Genomic DNA, 21,476 nt, shown 5'->3' with positions numbered 1-21,476 from the left:
CCGTTGACTTGCGTAGGCGGGAATCTCAGTTCCAAGTTTCTATCGGCCAGGCGAGGCAAACACCGCAGTTGATGTGCCCATTACATTTTCTGCCACATGGAATGCAAATACGGTGATCATCGTAAGTGAGCATCGATATATGGCACTCTTCACACTTTCGTCCGAAAGTGTTTGAATCCGAAGTGCTGGGATGAACGGTGTTCAACTCTCCGGTATCCATATTTTCCGCCATCTTGAAACTGAAGGCGGGCTTTTGAGTTTCGTTACTAAAACTACAATTTTTTACTCAAGGTGACTAAGTACGAAGTTCTTGATGTCCACAAGAGCTTCCTGACACACTAATAATTCGGTGGCTGTGTTGATGGGTGGTAACAATGTATTTCCACCGCAAAAACAATGATATTTTGGCAAGCCCAAATTTCAACCGTGAATCAATCTCGTGGTTAAAAATGGAAGTATGCAAATCAGATGACAGGGGAAGGACGCCCCCTACGGGAGCTATCCACTGTTATTTTGATTTTATTTAACCAGTATTATATGATAATTGGCAATTATCCCATTTGTTTATGAAATTAAAATTTCATTAACCAAAGGGGTTAGTATGCAATACTCTGTAATAAACAGCAGATGTTGATAGCAACAGTATTAATAATGTTTCATGTTCAGATATTTATTTACAACCAGTTTAATAAACTGACAACTATAAAAGATTAGAATAATATCATGTGGATTGCTAATGGGAGAAAGGGTGTTTAAACAAACTACAAATATGCATGTTTACTTACATGAGAGATCCAAAATGCCTAAATATTTATTTATAAACATTCATACATACAATAAAAAAACAATTCATTCTTTAATAGGTGAAAAATGACAATGGTACAAATAATTGGCAGTGTCAATACTCAATATAAAAAGTAACAACTGCTAACTATCAATAATACAATGTAGTATGGCCTAATCATGTATTACACAACAATTACATGGACACAACTACCAACTTTATTTAAAAAATACTTCTAAAAATAAATTTGCTTTTTTAAATATGTAGAGAAGAGATTTTAACCAGTTTCTGGTTTTATTTGCCATGATAGGGCTGTGAGGTGCTAAAACCTAAAGCTAATAAATTACATTTAAACAGTCTATTTTATCTTTCAGTTTTTAGAGTCATTTGGTAATAAGAATATTAGATTAACAACTATCTTCCACAGAGCATCACTATATGCTTGAGCGATAATTTATCAGCATATCTTATTTCAACAGATCCAAAACATCATTGAATGTGCAGCATATATGAAAGAAACAATTCATGTCCTTATATGGTATCACAACTGGAAGTACAACCTGACTGATTATAATCTAATGTTTTGATTACATCTCTGTTCTACATCTTGATAGTTGACAGCAACAAGCATTCTCGCAGAATAAGTGGAAGCATAGTTGAAAATGGAAAGATACTGATTGATTGGATCACATTATTACATTAGTCACTATTGTCACATAACTTTTTTTTGCACACTTTAAACCTCCTCTTTCTATATGTGTGTCATACAGTTAAGTAAGGAATACCAAAGAAACGCCAGAAATTGAGAAAGACTTTGTAGTATCACTATAAAGTTTTTTCTCAACCCTACAGAGAGGAACAAAACTAGTCTTGAAATATTACAAATGTATTTTGCACCAATGCTAATATGCTGGGTTTCAAGGGTGAACCAAAATCACATTTAGGTTTACGTTTAATATTCACTCAATTGGAAACTAGAGAATGATGGCAAGAAATTGAGGAAACCACAGAGAAACTGTATATTTAAAAAAAAACAAAGTCCTTTATGACATGATATACAGGGAGTAATGAATGGCCATATCTCTCATCGAACCACATTAATTTAAAAGTATATTGGGCTGCCAGGATGAAGGTTAAAATTGTCACTAATCTGGGTAGTCAATAGAAAGGGTGAAAACCATTTAGCTTAACAACATACCATTCAATGAGTGGATGGAAACCAGTCAGACAGATGACGTACTAAATATGAATGAACTATTGGCTGAAGTAGCATAACAATTTGAATATCAAACAGTAACATGTTCACCAATAGACTCGTACATTACGAATTAACTTTGATAACAAAGCTACTGTGTAAATATGGTTTTGCTTACATTTCTAAATACATACTCAACATTGAATATATGTGATTAACTTGGTACACTATAGTACCTATCATAAAAATGCTAAAAATTTAAAACTGACTAGCCATATAAACAACATTCTAAACTACAGTTAATAATATAATAGTGATCTGAGCATGTGATAAGATGGCAATATAAAATGACCCAGTCCCTTCAACCTAAGCCAAACCCAACCCCCCATTTTTTTACTATCCCACAATCCTTTTATTTTGTATGGCGGATCAATCCATGGCACTCACACACAAGACTAAAAGACAGGAAAACTTAGCAACAAGTTCCTACAAAAATATCAGCAATTATTGAATCACTTAAGTACATTTATTAGGTGTATTTATTGTGTTAGTGAAATCTCAACACCCCAATAAAATTGCATATTTTTCTCTTTTTCTGTATTGAACACGAACAGCAGGAAACATGGTGATGCTGTTGCATGATTAACTGAATGAATTAAATTGCTATTCATGTGTTTGTGGGAAAACAATAAATATGGAAGAGAACATGTGTTGATGTACTGATACTGGCCACATCTTATAACATCTTGTACACAGAATGAAAAAAACCACTGGCAGTATACATAAACTGTAATCACACCAAATTCCACCAAGTAAGCTTTAATAATACTTTGGAGCCGTTTCCTCAGGCATCTGCACCAACCATAGAATATATGCCTTGCTTACATTCATGTGATGGGTTTTAGACTGACAGATATAATACAGCGACATTGATTCATTCTCCCTGTACTGCTTGGCTTACACACGCTGCGAGCAGTTCATCTACTTCATCACCGTCAGCATGAGGATCTATGTCAATTTCCTGTTTGAGCACAAAAACAAAGTCATTGAATACTAACTCCAGCTGACTTAATCTCTAACAGACTACATCTGAACAAGGACAACTACAATACTAACTCCAGCTGACTTAGTCTCTAACAGACAACATCTGAACAAGGACAACTACAATATTAACTCCAGCTGACTTAGCCTCTAACAGACTACATCTGAACAAGGACAACTACAATACTAAATCCAGCTGACTTAGTCTCTAACAGATTACATCTGATCAAGGACAACTACAATACTAACTCCAGCTGACTTAGTCCCTAACAGACTACATCTGATCAAGGACAACTACAATATTAACTCCAGCTGACTTAGCCTCTAACAGACAACATCTGAACAAGGGCAACTACAATACTAACTCCAGCTGACTTAGCCTCTAACAGACAACATCTGAACAAGGACAACTACAATACTAACTCCAGTTGACTTAGCCTCTAACAGACTACATCTGCATAATGACAATACTAACTCCAGCTGACTTAGCCTCTAACAGACTACATCTGAACAAGGACAACTACAATACTAACTCTAGCTGACTTAGCCTCTAACAGACAACATCTGAACAAGGACAAATACAATACTAACTCTAGCTGACTTAGCCTCTAACAGGCTACATCTGCATAAGGACAATACTAACTCCAGCTGACTTAGTCCCTAACAGACTACATCTGATCAAGGACAACTACAATATTAATTCCAGCTGACTTAGCCTCTAACAGACAACATCTGAACAAGGACAACTACAATACTAACTCTAGCTGACTGAGCCTCTAACAGACTACATCTGAACAAGGGCAACTACAATACTAAATCCAGCTGACTGAGCCTCTAACACTCTACATCTGCATAAAGACAATACTAAATCCAGCTGACTTAGCCTCTAACAGACTACATCTGAACAAGGGCAACTACAATACTAACTCCAGCTGACTTAGCCTCTAACACTCTACATCTGCATAAAGACAATACTAACTCCAGCTGACTTAGCCTCTAACAGATTACATCTGAACAAGGACAACAACAATACTAACTCCAGCTGACTTAGCCTCTAACAGACTACATCTGAACAAGGACAACAACAATACTAACTCCAGCAGACTTAGCCTCTAACAGACATCTGAACAAGGACAACTATAATACTAACTCCAGCTGACTTAGCCTCTAACAGATTACATCTAAACAAGGACAACTACAATATTAACTCCAGCTGACTTAGCCTCTAACAGACAACATCTGAACAAGGACAACTACAATACTAACTCTAGCTGACTTAGCCTCTAACAGACAACATCTGAACAAGGACAACTACAATACTAACTCTAGTTGACTTAGCCTCTAACAGACTACATCTGCATAATGACAATACTAACTCCAGCTGACTTAGCCTCTAACAGACTACATCTGAACAAAGACAACTACAATACTAACTCCAGCTGACTTAGTCTCTAACAGATTACATCTGAACAAGGACAACTACAATACTAACTCTAGCTGACTTAGCCTTTAACAGACAACATTTGAACAAGGACAACTACAATACTAACTCTAGCTGACTTAGCCTCTAACAGACTACATCTGAACAAGGACAACTACAGTACTAAATCCAGCTGACTTAGTCTCTAACAGATTACATCTGATCAAGGACAACTACAATACTAACTCCAGCTGACTTAGTCCCTAACAGACTACATCTGATCAAGGACAACTACAATATTAACTCCAGCTGACTTAGCCTCTACCAGACAACATCTGAACAAGGGCAACTACAATACTAACTCCAGCTGACTTAGCCTCTAACAGACAACATCTGAACAAGGACAACTACAATACTAACTCTAGTTGACTTAGCCTCTAACAGACTACATCTGCATAATGACAATACTAACTCCAGCTGACTTAGCCTCTAACAGACTACATCTGAACAAGGACAACTACAATACTAACTCTAGCTGACTTAGCCTCTAACAGACAACATCTGAACAAGGACAACTACAATACTAACTCTAGCTGACTTAGCCTCTAACAGGCTACATCTGCATAAGGACAATACTAACTCCAGCTGACTTAGTCCCTAACAGACTACATCTGATCAAGGACAACTACAATATTAACTCTAGCTGACTTAGCCTCTAACAGACAACATCTGAACAAGGACAACTACAATACTAACTCTAGCTGACTGAGCCTCTAACAGACTACATCTGAACAAGGGCAACTACAATACTAAATCCAGCTGACTGAGCCTCTAACACTCTACATCTGCATAAAGACAATACTAAATCCAGCTGACTTAGCCTCTAACAGACTACATCTGAACAAGGACAACAACAATACTAACTCCAGCTGACTTAGCCTCTAACAGACTACATCTGAACAAGGACAACAACAATACTAACTCCAGCAGACTTAGCCTCTAACAGACATCTGAACAAGGACAACTATAATACTAACTCCAGCTGACTTAGCCTCTAACAGATTACATCTAAACAAGGACAACTACAATATTAACTCCAGCTGACTTAGCCTCTAACAGACAACATCTGAACAAAGACAACTACAATACTAACTCCAGCTGACTTAGCCTCTAACAGACTACATCTGCATAATGACAATACTAACTCCAGCTGACTTAGCCTCTAACAGACTACATCTGCATAATGACAATACTAACTCCAGCTGACTTAGCCTCTAACAGACTACATCTGAACAAAGACAACTACAATACTAACTCCAGCTGACTTAGTCTCTAACAGATTACATCTGAACAAGGACAACTACAATACTAACTCTAGCTGACTTAGCCTTTAACAGACAACATTTGAACAAGGACAACTACAATACTAACTCTAGCTGACTTAGCCTCTAACAGACTACATCTGAACAAGGACAACTACAGTACTAAATCCAGCTGACTTAGTCTCTAACAGATTACATCTGATCAAGGACAACTACAATACTAACTCCAGCTGACTTAGTCCCTAACAGACTACATCTGATCAAGGACAACTACAATATTAACTCCAGCTGACTTAGCCTCTACCAGACAACATCTGAACAAGGGCAACTACAATACTAACTCCAGCTGACTTAGCCTCTAACAGACAACATCTGAACAAGGACAACTACAATACTAACTCTAGTTGACTTAGCCTCTAACAGACTACATCTGCATAATGACAATACTAACTCCAGCTGACTTAGCCTCTAACAGACTACATCTGAACAAGGACAACTACAATACTAACTCTAGCTGACTTAGCCTCTAACAGACAACATCTGAACAAGGACAACTACAATACTAACTCTAACTGACTTAGCCTCTAACAGGCTACATCTGCATAAGGACAATACTAACTCCAGCTGACTTAGTCCCTAACAGACTACATCTGATCAAGGACAACTACAATATTAACTCTAGCTGACTTAGCCTCTAACAGACAACATCTGAACAAGGGCAACTACAATACTAAATCCAGCTGACTGAGCCTCTAACACTCTACATCTGCATAAAGACAATACTAGATCCAGCTGACTTAGCCTCTAACAGACTACATCTGAACAAGGGCAACTACAATACTAAATCCAGCTGACTTAGCCTCTAACACTCTACATCTGCATCAAGACAATACTAACTCCAGCTGACTTAGCCTCTAACAGACTACATCTGAACAAGAACAACTACAATACTAACTTCAGCTGACTTAGCCTCTAACAGACAACATCTGAACAAGGACAACAACAATACTAACTCCAGCTGACTTAGCCTCTAACAGACTACATCTGAACAAGGACAACAACAATACTAACTCCAGCAGACTTAGCCTCTAACAGACATCTAAACAAGGACAACTACAATACTAACTCTAGCTGACTTAGCCTCTAACAGACAACATCTGAACAAGGACAACTACAATACTAACTCTAGCTGACTGTCTAACAGACAACATCTGAACAAGGACAACTACAATACTAAATCCAGCTGACTGAGCCTCCAACACTCTACATCTGCATAAAGACAATACTAAATCCAGCTGACTTAGCCTCTAACAGACTACATCTGAACAAGGGCAACTACAATACTAAATCCAGCTGACTGAGCCTCTAACACTCTACATCTGCATAAAGACAATACTAACTCCAGCTGACTTAGCCTCTAACAGACTACATCTGAACAAAGACAACAACAATACTAACTCCAGCTGACTTAGCCTCTAACAGACAACATCTGAACAAGGACAACAACAATACTAAATCCAGCTGACTGAGCCTCTAACACTCTACATCTGCATAAAGACAATACTAAATCCAGCTGACTTAGCCTCTAACAGACTACATCTGAACAAGGGCAACTACAATACTAAATCCAGCTGACTGAGCCTCTAACACTCTACATCTGCATAAAGACAATACTAAATTCAGCTGACTTAGCCTCTAACAGACTACATTTGAACAAGGGCAACTACAATACTAAATCCAGCTGACTTAGCCTCTAACAGACTACATCTGAACAAGGACAAGGACAACAACAATACTGACTTCAGCTGACTTAGTCTCTAACAGACTACATCTGATCAAGGACAAGGACAACAACAATACTGACTTCAGTTGACTTAGTCTCTAACAGACTACATCTGAACAAGGACAAGGACAACAACAATACTGACTTCAGCTGACTTAGTCTCTAACAGACTACATCTGATCAAGGACAAGGACAACAACAATACTGACTTCAGTTGACTTAGTCTCTAACAGACTACATCTGAATAAGGGTAACTATAATACAAGTCCAGCTGACTAATTCAATATTACAACTAATTTGCATAAATCATTTTTTCATGTTCTATACTCACCTCATTTATTGACTTCAGTAACTTAGCAATCATTTTCCGCACACCTGATAACTTGGCCTTGGAATCATCTGCTTCTTTGGTTTTACTTTCTGCTTGATTTTGATAATTTCCAACAAGCTACACATATAGGATAAATTGAATACAAATATGTTGCTTTACTGTTTTGCTAACAAGTTTAATTATATTTCGCAAAACAATGAAATATATTTGAATGAATTGAAATCAATGGAATATGCAAATAAAATTTCACAACAAGCAACTTAACAGTTGAAATGATTCGATTACTGATTAGAATAAGTTCAATAATACCAAAGTTTTGGATACATCAACTACAGTTAGAGAGAGTTCCTGTTATGTTATGAAGTGATCTAATCTAATAGATGTCCTCCCCAAGGTACATGTACATATATACCAAGTATCAATTCAATCAAACTAACAGTCAAATAGCACTTTTTGACAAAAGGATTGTCTACTGCTACTACTCCTACCACTGATTAACAGGAGACTATCTCTAATGCATCTCTTATGAAAACAACATTGCTGAAAAAGATTTTGGTGTCGCACTTGTGTTTCTTTACATGGCACGATGCATGTATTATCCTGTTGAGCCGGCAGAAAAAATAAAGAGTGATGAGTCTGAGACAATGCACTGGTGTTATGATTTAGGAATCTCAAATAAACAGGATACATAGCAGTTAACATACATTAAATTCACATTTTATTGTTATTGTCATGCAAATTTACCATCTCTTACCATACAGTACAGTTCTCGCGGAAGCTTTGGCTTCACTTCAGCTTCACCTTCGCTTCAGCATCGCATCATTATGTCATTGTTATGGCTTCAGCATCGCTTCAATGTCGCGACATTAAAAAGTTAGGCGGTTATCGCTTCGCTTCATTGTGGCCTCATTATGGCGACAATGTGGCATCAGCATCGCTTCATCAAACAAAGAAGTACAGAACTCATTTCGCCCAACCTCTCGCCCGCTTCCGCTTTTCAATCGCTCGCTTTTGTGACCGCTTGTTGAATTTCCGCTTTATTTTATTTTAAATTCGGACTACTAACAATTTTCTGGTTTTCATATATCACGGTTACTAGTTTAGTAACCGTGCATAGATGTTAAACACCATCAAAAGTTCAAATACTTTTTGTTTTAACTAACTATCTATAATAATATGCATGCAATCTGACCCTTTGACCTAGATTTGGCTGGGATTGACTATTTTATTTTAAACAATATTCTGACGTGACGCACTGCTACAAAATGTATTTCAACAGAAGTACGACATGGTTGTCCGGGTTTCTTTTCCTGACTGTGTTGAGTTTACGATTTGTATAATTATTGTTATTTCCCCCAAGGAGAACACAAGCCGAAGGACCATGAAGCTAAATAGAAGTCCCACGCATGGACTGAGTGAAAGAAAATATTTCTAAGGCTAAAATAAAACCTAGTAATATCTCTTTGTGTATTTGTCAATTTTGCATATATTTGTCGTGACAGTATGTTCGTAAATATCTGGAAAAATCTCGTCTTTCGTTAATAATTTCATTTGTTTGAAATGTCTACCGACCGTGTCCCAATAATTTGTTTGGAATATCGATCCCTGTTGGTTTCTCCAAACGGCCCCGACGTCCATTATTCAACACAATCAGCATTTATTTATCGTAATTCATGGGGATCATGTCCCGTAATTTGCGGGCTGTAAACCAAATAATTAAACATGTACTATTTATTATATATATTTTTTCACCTCGTGAAACTACAACACAGCGTAGAGTTGTCGCGGTGAAACAGTCGCCTTGAAATCGATGGAACTTCAATTATCCATTCCTCGCCTTGAAATAAAATTAAAAAAAATTCGAAGAGCATCAGGGGATATATTATTAACCAGTCTTACCAATCGCTAGCTTTATTTTATTCAAATCCATAAAATTCACGAGTTTTTCGACATTTGTTGGCAACTTCCGCGCTAAAAATGGTTGAAAATGGGTGTGGTTCTCTCGCAAAGTCCCGTTGATAATACGGACAAATATGGTTCTGTGACCCAGGTCGTGCTCGGATCAGGTGACTTTCAGCAAATCAATGATGTTGTAACAAAGCATATTTGACACTAATTGAAGGGTCGTCGTACTGTCCAATCTCCGGCGTCGATTCACTGTGCTTTGACAGGCTTCACAATCATTCACTGAAAAACATCGGTATATTTTGACAAACGGCTGGGATTTGACCTCAGTTCAAAAAAAGAAAAAAAGAAAAACTGGGCGGAGATACAAATCAGTTTTGCAAGTTGGGAAATAAGGTAAACCAGATTGGGATCGATGATATTCAGTATCGAAGGACTTAATGTATATATGTGTATAATGAGTTTCAAATTGTTCATCGACTGGTCATATTTACGGCTACAACTAAATGAACACTTTTTTGCTGAAGCCCAATAAATTATTTCTGCACGTCAAGTGCTATTCGATTTTTTACCAGGCCTATGGCTCGTTTTTATTCGAAAATATATTTTTGTGAGAAATACTTTTAAAGTATGTATAGATCGAGCTCAGGTCACTTATCGTGATTTCATTTTGAAAATTGGATGTAAAGTTTTATCAGACCGACGCCACCACAACCATCCAATCATAGTTGGAAATGTACGCACTTGTTTTGGAACTTTGTATCAAGATGGCAGGCGACAACGCCAGGCGGCGTTTGCGTGTTTTGCATGTATTAGTAGTCTGGGCATGGGATCGGACTCGGCTAAAACTAAACGAAACACAGAAAAATGCCACCAAAATGAGGAATCTGAATCTGTTCTCTTACCAGCAAATAAAATGAACGAAAATAAGGTAATTTTATAACAAGAACAGTTTCATTTCATATAGCAAATTGTGTTGTTTCCGAACGACGATTGCATCGTGCGATTTAAATTTATCACGATTTTCCTTGCAGTCAATATGACACTCGTCACCTTGCAGAATGCAATGTACTTCACATAGTTTTTGGTACCCAATACTCGCAACATTAAATAATTAAACAAGATATCTTTTTAAAATGTCATTTTACTCTTGGTCATATTATTTTATTCCCCTTACCGCTTTGAATTTCAAATCGATTACATATCGAACTTCTGTACATGAGTTTTTTCTCTACTGCCTTTCCATGTGAAAATAATGAGGTCATACTCATGTCACAATACTTTGAAGCTGATGCCATGTTGACGCCATGAGACTGCGAAGCTGATGCCATGTTGATGCCATGAGACTGCGAAGCTGAGGCCACGATGATGCCACAAAATAAGAGAGGCGAACACAGCTTCAATTTTCAATGACGCGAAGCTGATGCCACAACGATGCGATGCTGAGGCGACAATGAAGCCATGAGTATGCGACAATGATGCCACAAAAGCCAAAGCTTCCGCGAGAACTGTACTGTATAAGCCCATGAACATGTAAAAACGAGAAAATTGGGGAGTGGGCTTATAAGTTTTTGGTGGGTTTGAAATTATAACCATCTTCTCAACCACGAAAAATTATCCAAATTACATTTTTCGTTCACAGTGTTATTGAGAAATATTACGTCTTTTTGAGGAAAAAAATGTGAAACGAGGAGTCATTGATTTCCACTACACTATTTACAATGAAGAAACAAACATGTTCATAAAAATACACACATTTTATTACAATAAGGTTTACATACAGTCTGAATATACGGTGAAATATGGGTAAGGGTATGTGGGAAAACAGTCAAAGACAAGATCTTTATTATTATCTTTGTTGTGAAATGTTTTCGATAGAAAGCAATTTCTGCCATGGTGTTTTTCATCATGATTTGACCTGAGAAACTTCTTTTGACCTAATAGGTCATGTCTTTCGTTAACCAATCAAAATGCTGTGTCGTACAGACAAAGTTTAGCGATTATTGACAAAGTAATTTTTTCAACACAATGCGGAAGTGAATTACCGCGATGTTAAAATATGATCTGTTAACACTGATTTTTTCCCTAAAAGCTGTTGATTCGCAATTTTTGAAACTGAATGTAGAGGACCTTTCACGGTCACCAACAAGTCGTGTCCAAGAATAGTTGCTCATTCACACCCCATTCACGATAGTCTCAATGGACACGGTTAGTCGGAAAAGTAAAACAATGTTCAATGACCAGGTTTCAAGACTTGACAATCACATTTTGGCGTTTCAAAAACTACTACTCAAAAGAAATATTGATTACTTCAGTATTGCAACGTCAGGGATAATCCTGAGTAAAGATCAGTATAGAAAAGGAGCGAAGCATGTTCCGTACGTTAGCCCGCCATGCACTCTTAAATTAATGCGAATTTTCTCGTAAAAGCAGTAACCGAACTACTGTACCAATCATGATTTTTAGGCAACAAAATACACTTTTTACATTCATATTTTAATATACTTTGCCCTTACTCGTTAAATGTCTAAAAACAGAGGGGTGTGCTTATACTCTGGGAAGTAAGGTAATTATTCAACTGTCATGATACATGTAACCTAAAGCTAGTAGGAACACGTTGCCGTACTGTGACCACTTGTACGATGTTCATCTTCAGCATCTTCAGCATCTTTTAAAAGTTTCTTCAATTTCCATTGGATCTGTTCAGTAGTGATTTTGGCCCCATAGTTGTGCCCCGATGCGTATACACGGTCAGAGCAATGTCAGGCCCCACCCCATCAGAGTCAAATGTGTATGCACAGCCATTTTTGCAGGCTCGTTGTTGTTGTGTAAACGCAGCATATATCTAGAAATTTGTGATTTTGCAATTTGCATGACTTCACATTGCATAATCACATCAGTTGCAAACTCTTATTCAATAGCATAGAAGCAATATATAAATTAAAACAATTTAATTAACAAACAAGTAAATAAACAGTGAAACGTACCTTCCGAAGTCCTTTTTCGTAATGATCTAGAAAGCTATCTAATGGAAACTCACACAATTCTTGTACACCTAAATTACTCACTTCATCCTGATTCATAGTCCATGATGGAGGAAGAAAATATCTTAGACAAGATCTGTAAGAGAAAAATAAATATATTACAATCAGGTTGGACATAACTATTAGCATCTTGAATACAAACCCCTTAAATTGCTGGAAAAAGATGATAGAGCAGAAATTTGAATCAAACAAAACTTAAGTGTAATTTGTTTGCTATTTCATCAGCTTGGTGTCTTGCTTGCATTACATACCTATAACCTTGTGCTAACTTTGCAATAGCAGGATCAGATGCACTGTCTGCAGCTTGCTGTTCAATGTTTTCTACTATTGAGTTGTCTTTTAAATCATCCCTGTTTTTTACTTCTACATTGGGTTTTATTATATCTTCTGACTTGTCAGTCTTTTTCGGTGATTGCTGCAGAAAAAACATAGTTGAACTCTGGTGACCTTGCCCTTTGTTATATAATACAATTCCCTTTATCATAGTTTGTTTCAATATAAATATGCATTGTCATAATTAATTTTGAATACAATCAAGTTTTGGTGTTGAACCAACAGTGGGGAATCAGTCTACCGAATGTCCTTAAAAGATGTAAATATCTTACAAAAACATTGGTGCCTTATTTGTTTAATTATTTTAAGGAACATAATTTCCAGCTTTATTGAAAGTAATTGAGATATTTTAGAATAAAAACAAATGTCTCATTGCAAAAAAAAAAAGTACTGCATTTAGATGTGAATAGATTCATAAAACATGCAAGATAACAGAAAAATTTAGCTGGCTTTAGTCCAAGTATTTTGTACAGATGTCTGTCAAAAATGAATGATTCACTGAGACAAATATGAACTGCCTCATTGTGTGACTACTGTATTATATGAAAAGTAAAAAAAAACACCCATATGAATAGCTATCATGTTGCAAGCTCTGCTTTGTATGCAAATCAACTTAAATAGTTGGTGTCCAGTGGAGGGAGAAGTCAACAGTACTGTTGCCTCCTGAGAAACTACATCTTCAAACACTGCAATCTCTGAAGTGCGTTTTTAAACTAGTATTATAAAAACTATCATTCTGTTCTGAAACATATTCCTGCGAGTTTTCATTTGTCGAATGAACTGTTTGTCAAATACAGAATACATATATTTTAGAATAATTTTCTTTTTAAAATGTAGATGAAATGTTTTGCTTTTAATGTATTTTTTATGTATTGTTTTTGATTTGATAACTTTGAACTAAACAGATTTTCTATTAGCTTCAGATCTTGATCAAAGTTAGGCACCCAGTTCATAGGAGTGCTTATATTGATTTTCTGACATCTTGTTTTCTGTAAAGATTTTATTGGTAGGTTTGCAAATGTGTATCAGACTGCGCAATCTCTCCATGAGTTGGTTTTGAAACCCAGTATGGGATTCTGAGATACATTACCAAGGATATTATTACAAGATAAATCATTTGCTTCATTGAACACATACAACAATGCATATTTCCACTGAGATCAGTGACCTTTGATGTGTATCAGCAGTGATCAGTCAAGTAGAAACAGTCAAAATATTTTATCAGATTTTCTCAATTTTTGCATGATATTTTCATACAGGACATCTGTTGTTCAAACTCAGGGAAGACTTTATACTGATGAATAAGGTGACCAAGTTTGATATAGTTTGGAATAGAATTAGTAAAGTTATTATGCACACAATAACAATTATTAACGACGACGACGACAACGACAACAACAACGACAACGCCGGACAAACTTTTTCCCTTAATATACCTTTCCCTTCCATCTTTGATGGTACGGGCAAGGTAAAAATTGAATGATGCAATGTGAATTAAATTTATATGTTTATGCAGATTCAGTAGAAGTGTTCATTCAAATTATAGCCCTGTGTATTGATGGTGCATTTCCTGTTTGTGTATACCCCCGGGTATGTGGCACCATCCAGGTTGGACATTGACAACTCCCCCACTTATAATGGTATAACCCCTACACAGGCCTTTACATAAATTTGGTGTAAGTATTAATTAACATGTTAAAGGTCACCAGTAACTGCTGGACAAAAATGGTTAGAATATTTGGAAGATGTTACTACTGTCAGTAGCATTCATATTTCACACTGCATGACTATGTGTAATGATAAGTATGTCAAACAAGCAGCCTATCGGCTGAGATAGCTTCACTGTTAGCAATGCACATAGCCTATCGGCTGAGATAGCTCCGCTGTTAGCAATGCACATTTCAATTAAAGAACTGAAGACATCATTAGAAAATGAACAATATGTATAGTATCAAAGCAATCGGACTTAATATCACTTTTTACCAAAAATGACCAAAATATTCACCAAAATTAGAGAATTGAAGATATCATCACAAAATGAACAAATCTGAGAAAGGTCTACATGTAGTTACTAAATATGTAATTATATCAAAGCAATTGAACTATTGGTTTTTAACAAGAAGTCGAAAATATCACTTTTTACCAAAAATTACAAAAATATTCACCAAAATTAGAGAATTGAAGACATCATCACAAAATGAACAAATCTGAGAGAGGTCCACATGTGGTACCTATATATGTAATATCAAAGCAATCGGACTTGTGGTTTTTAACAAGCAGTCGAAAATATCACTTTTTACCAAAAATTACAAAAATATTCACCAAAATTATAGAATCGAAGATATCATCACGAAATGAACAAATCCGAAAAAGGTCTACATGTAGTATCTAAATATGTAATATCAAAGCAATTGAACTATTGGTTTTAACAAGAAGACGAAAATATCACTTTTTACCAAAAATTACAAAAATATTCACCAAAATTAGAGAATTGAAGACATCATCACAGAATGAACAAATCTGAGAGAGGTCCACATGTAGTACCTATATATGTAATATCAAAGCAATTGGACTTGTGGTTTTTAACAAGAAGTTGAAAATATCACTTTTTACCAAAAATATTCACCAAAATTAGAGAATTAAAGATATCATTACAAAATGAACAAATCTGAGAGAGGTCCACATGTAGTACCTATATATGTAATATCAAAGCAATTGCACTTGCGGTTTTTAACAAGAAGTCGAAAATATCACTTTTTACCAAAAATGACAAAAATATTCACCAAAATTAGAGAATTGAAGATATCAACATGAAATGAACAAACCTAAGAGAGGTCTACCCAAGGTACATATACACCAAGTATCAAAGCATTCAGGCTTGTAGATTTCAAGAAGAAGTCGAAAAAGTAAAACATTGACACAGACGACGACAGACAATCACTCATATGATAAGCTCCGCTCGACAAAGTCGACAGCGGAGCTAAAAAGATTACAACTGTACATTACCAGTTGGAAATAATGCACAGAATATTGTCTAAAATGGATTACCTGAAGTATCCTCATATCTTTACTATTCTGTTCAAACCTGAAATACAAGCAACATACTGTTTTGAAAGTCTTTTATTGCAAGATTTCACATTTTGAGTCTTCAATTACCAGGATGTATTACTTGATATGCCATGCTAACAAGATGTGTGATATTTATGTGGCATGTTCACTAACAGAATGTATGACATTATGTGGCATGTTCACTAAAAGAATGTATGACATTATGTGGCATGTTCACTAACAGAATGTATGACATTATGTGGCATGTTCACTAACAGAATGCATGACATAATTACGTGGCATGTTCACTAACAGAATGTATGACATTATGTGGCATGTTCACTAACACAGGGCTCCCGCTACCCGATCTCCACATCGCCAATTGCGATAACAAATTCCAATTGACTAATACTATTCTGATGTGGCGAAAAAATTGGCGAGTACTTAAAAGTGAACATACAATCATGTAATTAAAACTCAATATTTATTGTGGTGAACGTGGTTGGTGATAACTGGAATGACGGAAAAATAACTCACACGAAGCACTAACAGTCTATTGCACCGAGAAACGGACGCTAACCTCGATTTGCATAATCACTGCGTCTATTAAACAGCTGTGTTGCATGCGCATGCGCACTTACAGTTAGATTTCTCTGGAATCACCGAAGCATGTTCGTGTTTTATCGGAACAACTTCGAGAGTACCCGAAATTAAATTTTGTTACGCCAAGTTGGTTCGTACGATTTCGTTGTTAGTTTTAAACGCTGGCAAATAGCACTTCCGGGATCAAAAAGGTCGATAAGTTTGCGGCACATTTCCATAACAATGGCATCCAAACGAACACTGACCGACTTTTGGGGAGGAAATGATTTGGAGAAAAAATCTCAGGAGCAATGTTCTGCGTCAGAAACGAGAAAAGATAGAAAACTTGCTACTCCTCGACGCAAAATAAAATCAGAATGGTTTTCACGCTACCCGTGGTTCAAGTACGATTCTGAAAAACAACTGTTCTTTTGCAAATCGTGTATTGCAGCAGGTAGAAGCAATATCTTCACCACAGGTAAACGATCAGAAAATCCAAAAGCAGACGATTTTTCAAAACATGAAAAAAGTAATGATCATAAGTTCGCTGTGACAGCAGCGGACTCTACTGTTAATGAAGAGATGCCCCGAGCAGCGACGAATGCGTACAGTGCCGTCAAAGAGGCTATTGTGGCAGCCATGAGGAGTGTTTACTTTGTTGCAAAAGAAGATATTGCGAAAAGTAAAGTGAGATCTGTTCAGGATTTTTGCAGAATTCAGGTGAATGATTGTAGATATTTTATTGGTTTCTGTGTTTTTTAATTACTTGTAAATTCAAAATGTATACGTAATATTTTTATTTGTGTGGAATATTGTGTAATCAGTAGCACGAGGTTTAATTTACATTTCTAAATAAAATAGCAATATTTTTCTTTTCTTTTTTAATTATTTTCAGGGGTGCAAGTCCTTAGAAATTCTGCGGCATTCAGACAGAGTTTGTTATACGCATAGTACTAGTGTTGACGACTTTTTGGAGTGCATTGCCGAAGTAGTTGAAAATGAAATTATTCGGAAAATGAAGTCAGCAAAATTCTACTCTCTAGAATTAGATGAATCTACAGACATTGGCATTTGCCAAAATCTCATGATCTACAAACGTGGTGTAGTAGATGGAAAGATTGAATCACATTTTTTGAGTGTCAGCATGTTATCTAGTGCAACTGCGGAGGCACTTTACGAAGAGGTGAAACATGTTATTGATGACAAGGGCCTACTTCTTTCAAATTTAATTTCACTGGGTACTGACGGTGCCAGTGTTATGACTGGACAGAGAAAGGGATTAACAACTCGTTTTAAAGAGGACAATCCGTTTATTCTGTCACAACATTGCGCTGCACATAAACTTGCCCTAGCCAGTGGCCAAGCTGCAGACTGCATTCCTTACCTTGTTAAATACCAAGCACTTGTTAATGATCTTTATAAATATTATCATTATTCACCCAAGAATCAGAATAAGTTAACTGCTAGTCAGAAAATAATGGGTGAAAGTCAGTTGAAATATCAACAGACATTTAGCACAAGGTGGTTATCATTCTACAATAGTGTTTCAGCAATTTGTAGAACAGTGAGCTCTCTTATCACAGCACTCAAAGACTATGTTGACAATAATAGGAACAATGCCTGTGTGTCTGGACTTCTGAAGAATATTGCCAGATTTGACTTTCCTGCTTTGTCATTTTTTTTGCTTGATGTGTTATCAGTTTTAAACACCACCTGTTTAGCTTTGCAGTCTGATGGTCTTACTTTTACTGAGGTTAAACATCACATTAACGCTTGTCAAAAAGCTGTAGAAGACTTCAAAACTAAAAAGGGTAGAAATTATCAAACTTTTATTGATACTATAACACATGATACTACCAATGATGCTGATTTGCCAACAGAAGTAGAATTCTATGGACATGTTGTAGCTGCCACTAAAAAACAAAGAGACAATTTTGCTAAGACGAGTCAGAAATTTCTTAGTTGTCTCTCAGAAAATTTGGTTAATAGATTCCATGAAGATGATGACCAAATCAGTTCAGCCTTTGATATTCTGGTACCTTCAAAACTACCAGACAATGAAGACCAGATTGCAGAATATGGTACAGCTGAAATAGAAAAGTTTAGTGAGTTTTTTGGTACAGAAAAGGCAAGTACCACATGTGTGGACCCCCCAGTATGCAAAACAGCTGTAATTAATGAATGGTCTATTTTCAAACATGTGATGCACAAGTATAGACAGCAGTCTTTCACAGATTTTTGGGAGTGGGTTTTGAATAAATATAAATCTGCTTATCCAAATATTTGTATTTTAGCAACTATATGTCTAACATGTCCAGTGACTTCTGTTAATGTGGAAAGGGGTTTTTCTCGTTATAATATTGTGAAAACAGCACTGAGAAATTCTTTGTACACAAAGAGTGTCAACACGTTACTGATGGTTAAAATTGAGGGTCCGGACCTCACTGAGTTTAATTTTGATAACAGTTTTCAACTGTGGTGTTCTAAGAAAGATAGGAGAGCACTTAAACCAACATTTCAACAGAAAGTTCATGTGGAGGAGGCTGATAAAACCATGTATTCTAGAGAGGATGTTGGTTTCATGATGGAGTATGTTGCCTCCAAATGTCTTGATATTCAACAAGGAGAGGAAACATGTTGTGACGATGAAAAATAAAGTACATTGTAAAATGAAATCATATTTTAGTGTCTCCTTTTTTTGCTTTTATTCCTTTTCAAATTTCCCACAATTAATTTTCTGACTAACCAGAATTGAAAATGGCTAAGAAAAAATGAATCTGGCTAAAGTAATGGCTAAAGTTTGTATTTTGGTAAAGGAAGCCCTGCTAACAGAATGTATGACATAATTACGTGGCATGGTCACTAACAGAATGTATGACATTATGTGGTATGTTCACCAACAGAATGTATGACATTATGTGGCATGTTCACCAACAGAATGTATGACATTATGTGGCATGTTCACTAACAGAATGTATGACATAATTACGTGGCATGTTCACTAACAGAATGTATGACATTATGTGGCATGTTCACTAACAGAATGTATGACATTATGTGGCATGTTCACTAACAGAATGTATGACATAATTACGTGGCATGTTCACTAACAGAATGTATGACATAATTATGTGGCATGTTCACTAACAGAATGCATGACATTATGTGGCATGTTCACCAACAGAATGTACGACATTATGTGGCATGTTCACTAACAGAATGCATGACATTATGTGGCATGTTCACTAACAGAATGTATGACATTATGTGGCATGTTCACCAACAGAATGCATGACATTATGTGGTATGTTCGCTAACAGAATGTATGACATTATGTGGCATGGTCACTAACAGAATGTATGACATAATTACGTGGTATGGTCACTAACAGAATGCATGACATTATGTGGCATGGTCACTAACAGAATGCATGACATTATGTGGCATGGTCACTAACAGAATGCATGACATTATGTGGCATGGTCACTAACAGAATGTATGACATAATTACGTGGCATGGTCACTAACAGAATGTATGACATTATGTGGCATGTTCACTAACAGAATGTATGACATTATGTGGCATGTTCACTAACAAAATGCATGACATTATGTGGCATGTTCACTAACAGAATGTATGACATAACTACGTGGCATGTTCACTAACAGAATGCATGACATTATGTGGCATGTTCACTAACAGAATGTATGACATTATGTGGCATGTTCACAAACAGAATGTATGACATTATGTGGCATGTTCACTAACAGAATGTATGACATGTGGCATGTTCACTAACAGAATGTATGACATGTGGCATGTTCACTAACAGAATGTTTGACATTATGTGGCATGTTCACTAACAGAATGTATGACATTATGTGGCATGTTCACTAACAGAATGTATGACGTAATTACGTGGCATGTTCACCAACAGAATGTATGACATTATGTGGCATGTTCACTAACAGAATGTATGACATTATGTGGCATGTTCACTAACAGAATGTATGACATAATTACGTGGCATGGTCACTAACAGAATGTATGACATTATGTGGCATGTTCACCAACAGAATGTATGACATTATGTGGCATGTTCACTAACAGAATGCATGACATTATGTGGCATGTTTACTAACAGAATGTATGACATAATTACGTGGCATGTTCACTAACAGAATGTATGACATAATTACGTGGCATGTTCACTAACAGAATGTATGACATTATGTGGCATGGTCACTAACAGAATGTATGACATAATTACGTGGCATGGTCACTAACAGAATGCATGACATTATGTGGCATGTTCACTAACAGAATGTATGACATTATGTGGCATGTTCACTAACAGAATGTATGACATTATGTGGCATGTTCACTAACAGAATGTATGACATTATGTGGCATGTTCACTAACAGAATGTATGACATAATTACGTGGCATGGTCACTAACAGAATGCATGACATTATGTGGCATGGTCACTAACAGAATGCATGACATTATGTGGCATGGTCACTAACAGAATGTATGACATTATGTGGCATGTTCACTAACAGAATGTATGACATTATGTGGCATGTTCACTAACAATGTATGACATAATTACGTGGCATGTTCACTAACAGAATGTATGACATAATTACGTGGCATGGTCACAAACAGAATGTATGACATTATGT

At 36.3% G+C, this 21,476-nt stretch overlaps 1 protein-coding gene and 1 pseudogene across 3 annotated transcripts in view; one reads left to right on the top strand and one right to left on the bottom strand.

The window, feature by feature from the left end:
• Positions 1 to 649: 649 nt before the first annotated feature.
• Positions 650 to 21,476, bottom strand: part of LOC102801601 (ATPase MORC2A-like) — an 80,270-nt gene continuing 59,443 nt past the window's right edge. For 2 of the 3 annotated variants that reach the window (XM_085491416.1, XM_085491417.1), the window contains exons 24-28: positions 16,207 to 16,243; positions 13,077 to 13,240; positions 12,769 to 12,901; positions 7,877 to 7,993; positions 650 to 3,000 (exon numbers count right to left, since the gene is read on the bottom strand). In XM_085491416.1, the coding sequence (XP_085347542.1) occupies positions 2,914 to 3,000; positions 7,877 to 7,993; positions 12,769 to 12,901; positions 13,077 to 13,240; positions 16,207 to 16,243 (538 nt within the window). In that variant the 3' untranslated portion in view covers positions 650 to 2,913. Of the gene's footprint in view, positions 3,001 to 7,876; positions 7,994 to 12,768; positions 12,902 to 13,076; positions 13,241 to 16,206; positions 18,876 to 21,476 lie in introns of those variants that run through there. The other variant, XM_085491419.1, reaches the window with a different exon arrangement.
• On the top strand, positions 17,032 to 18,356 carry LOC146733845 (zinc finger protein 862-like; annotated as a pseudogene).

Source organism: Saccoglossus kowalevskii, chromosome 16, assembly GCF_978046115.1.
Source record: "Saccoglossus kowalevskii chromosome 16, keSacKowa6.1, whole genome shotgun sequence".
Classification (NCBI taxonomy): domain Eukaryota; kingdom Metazoa; phylum Hemichordata; class Enteropneusta; family Harrimaniidae; genus Saccoglossus; species Saccoglossus kowalevskii.
The sequence above is the reverse complement of the archived record's forward strand: the minus strand, read 5'-3'. Positions and strand labels throughout refer to the sequence as shown.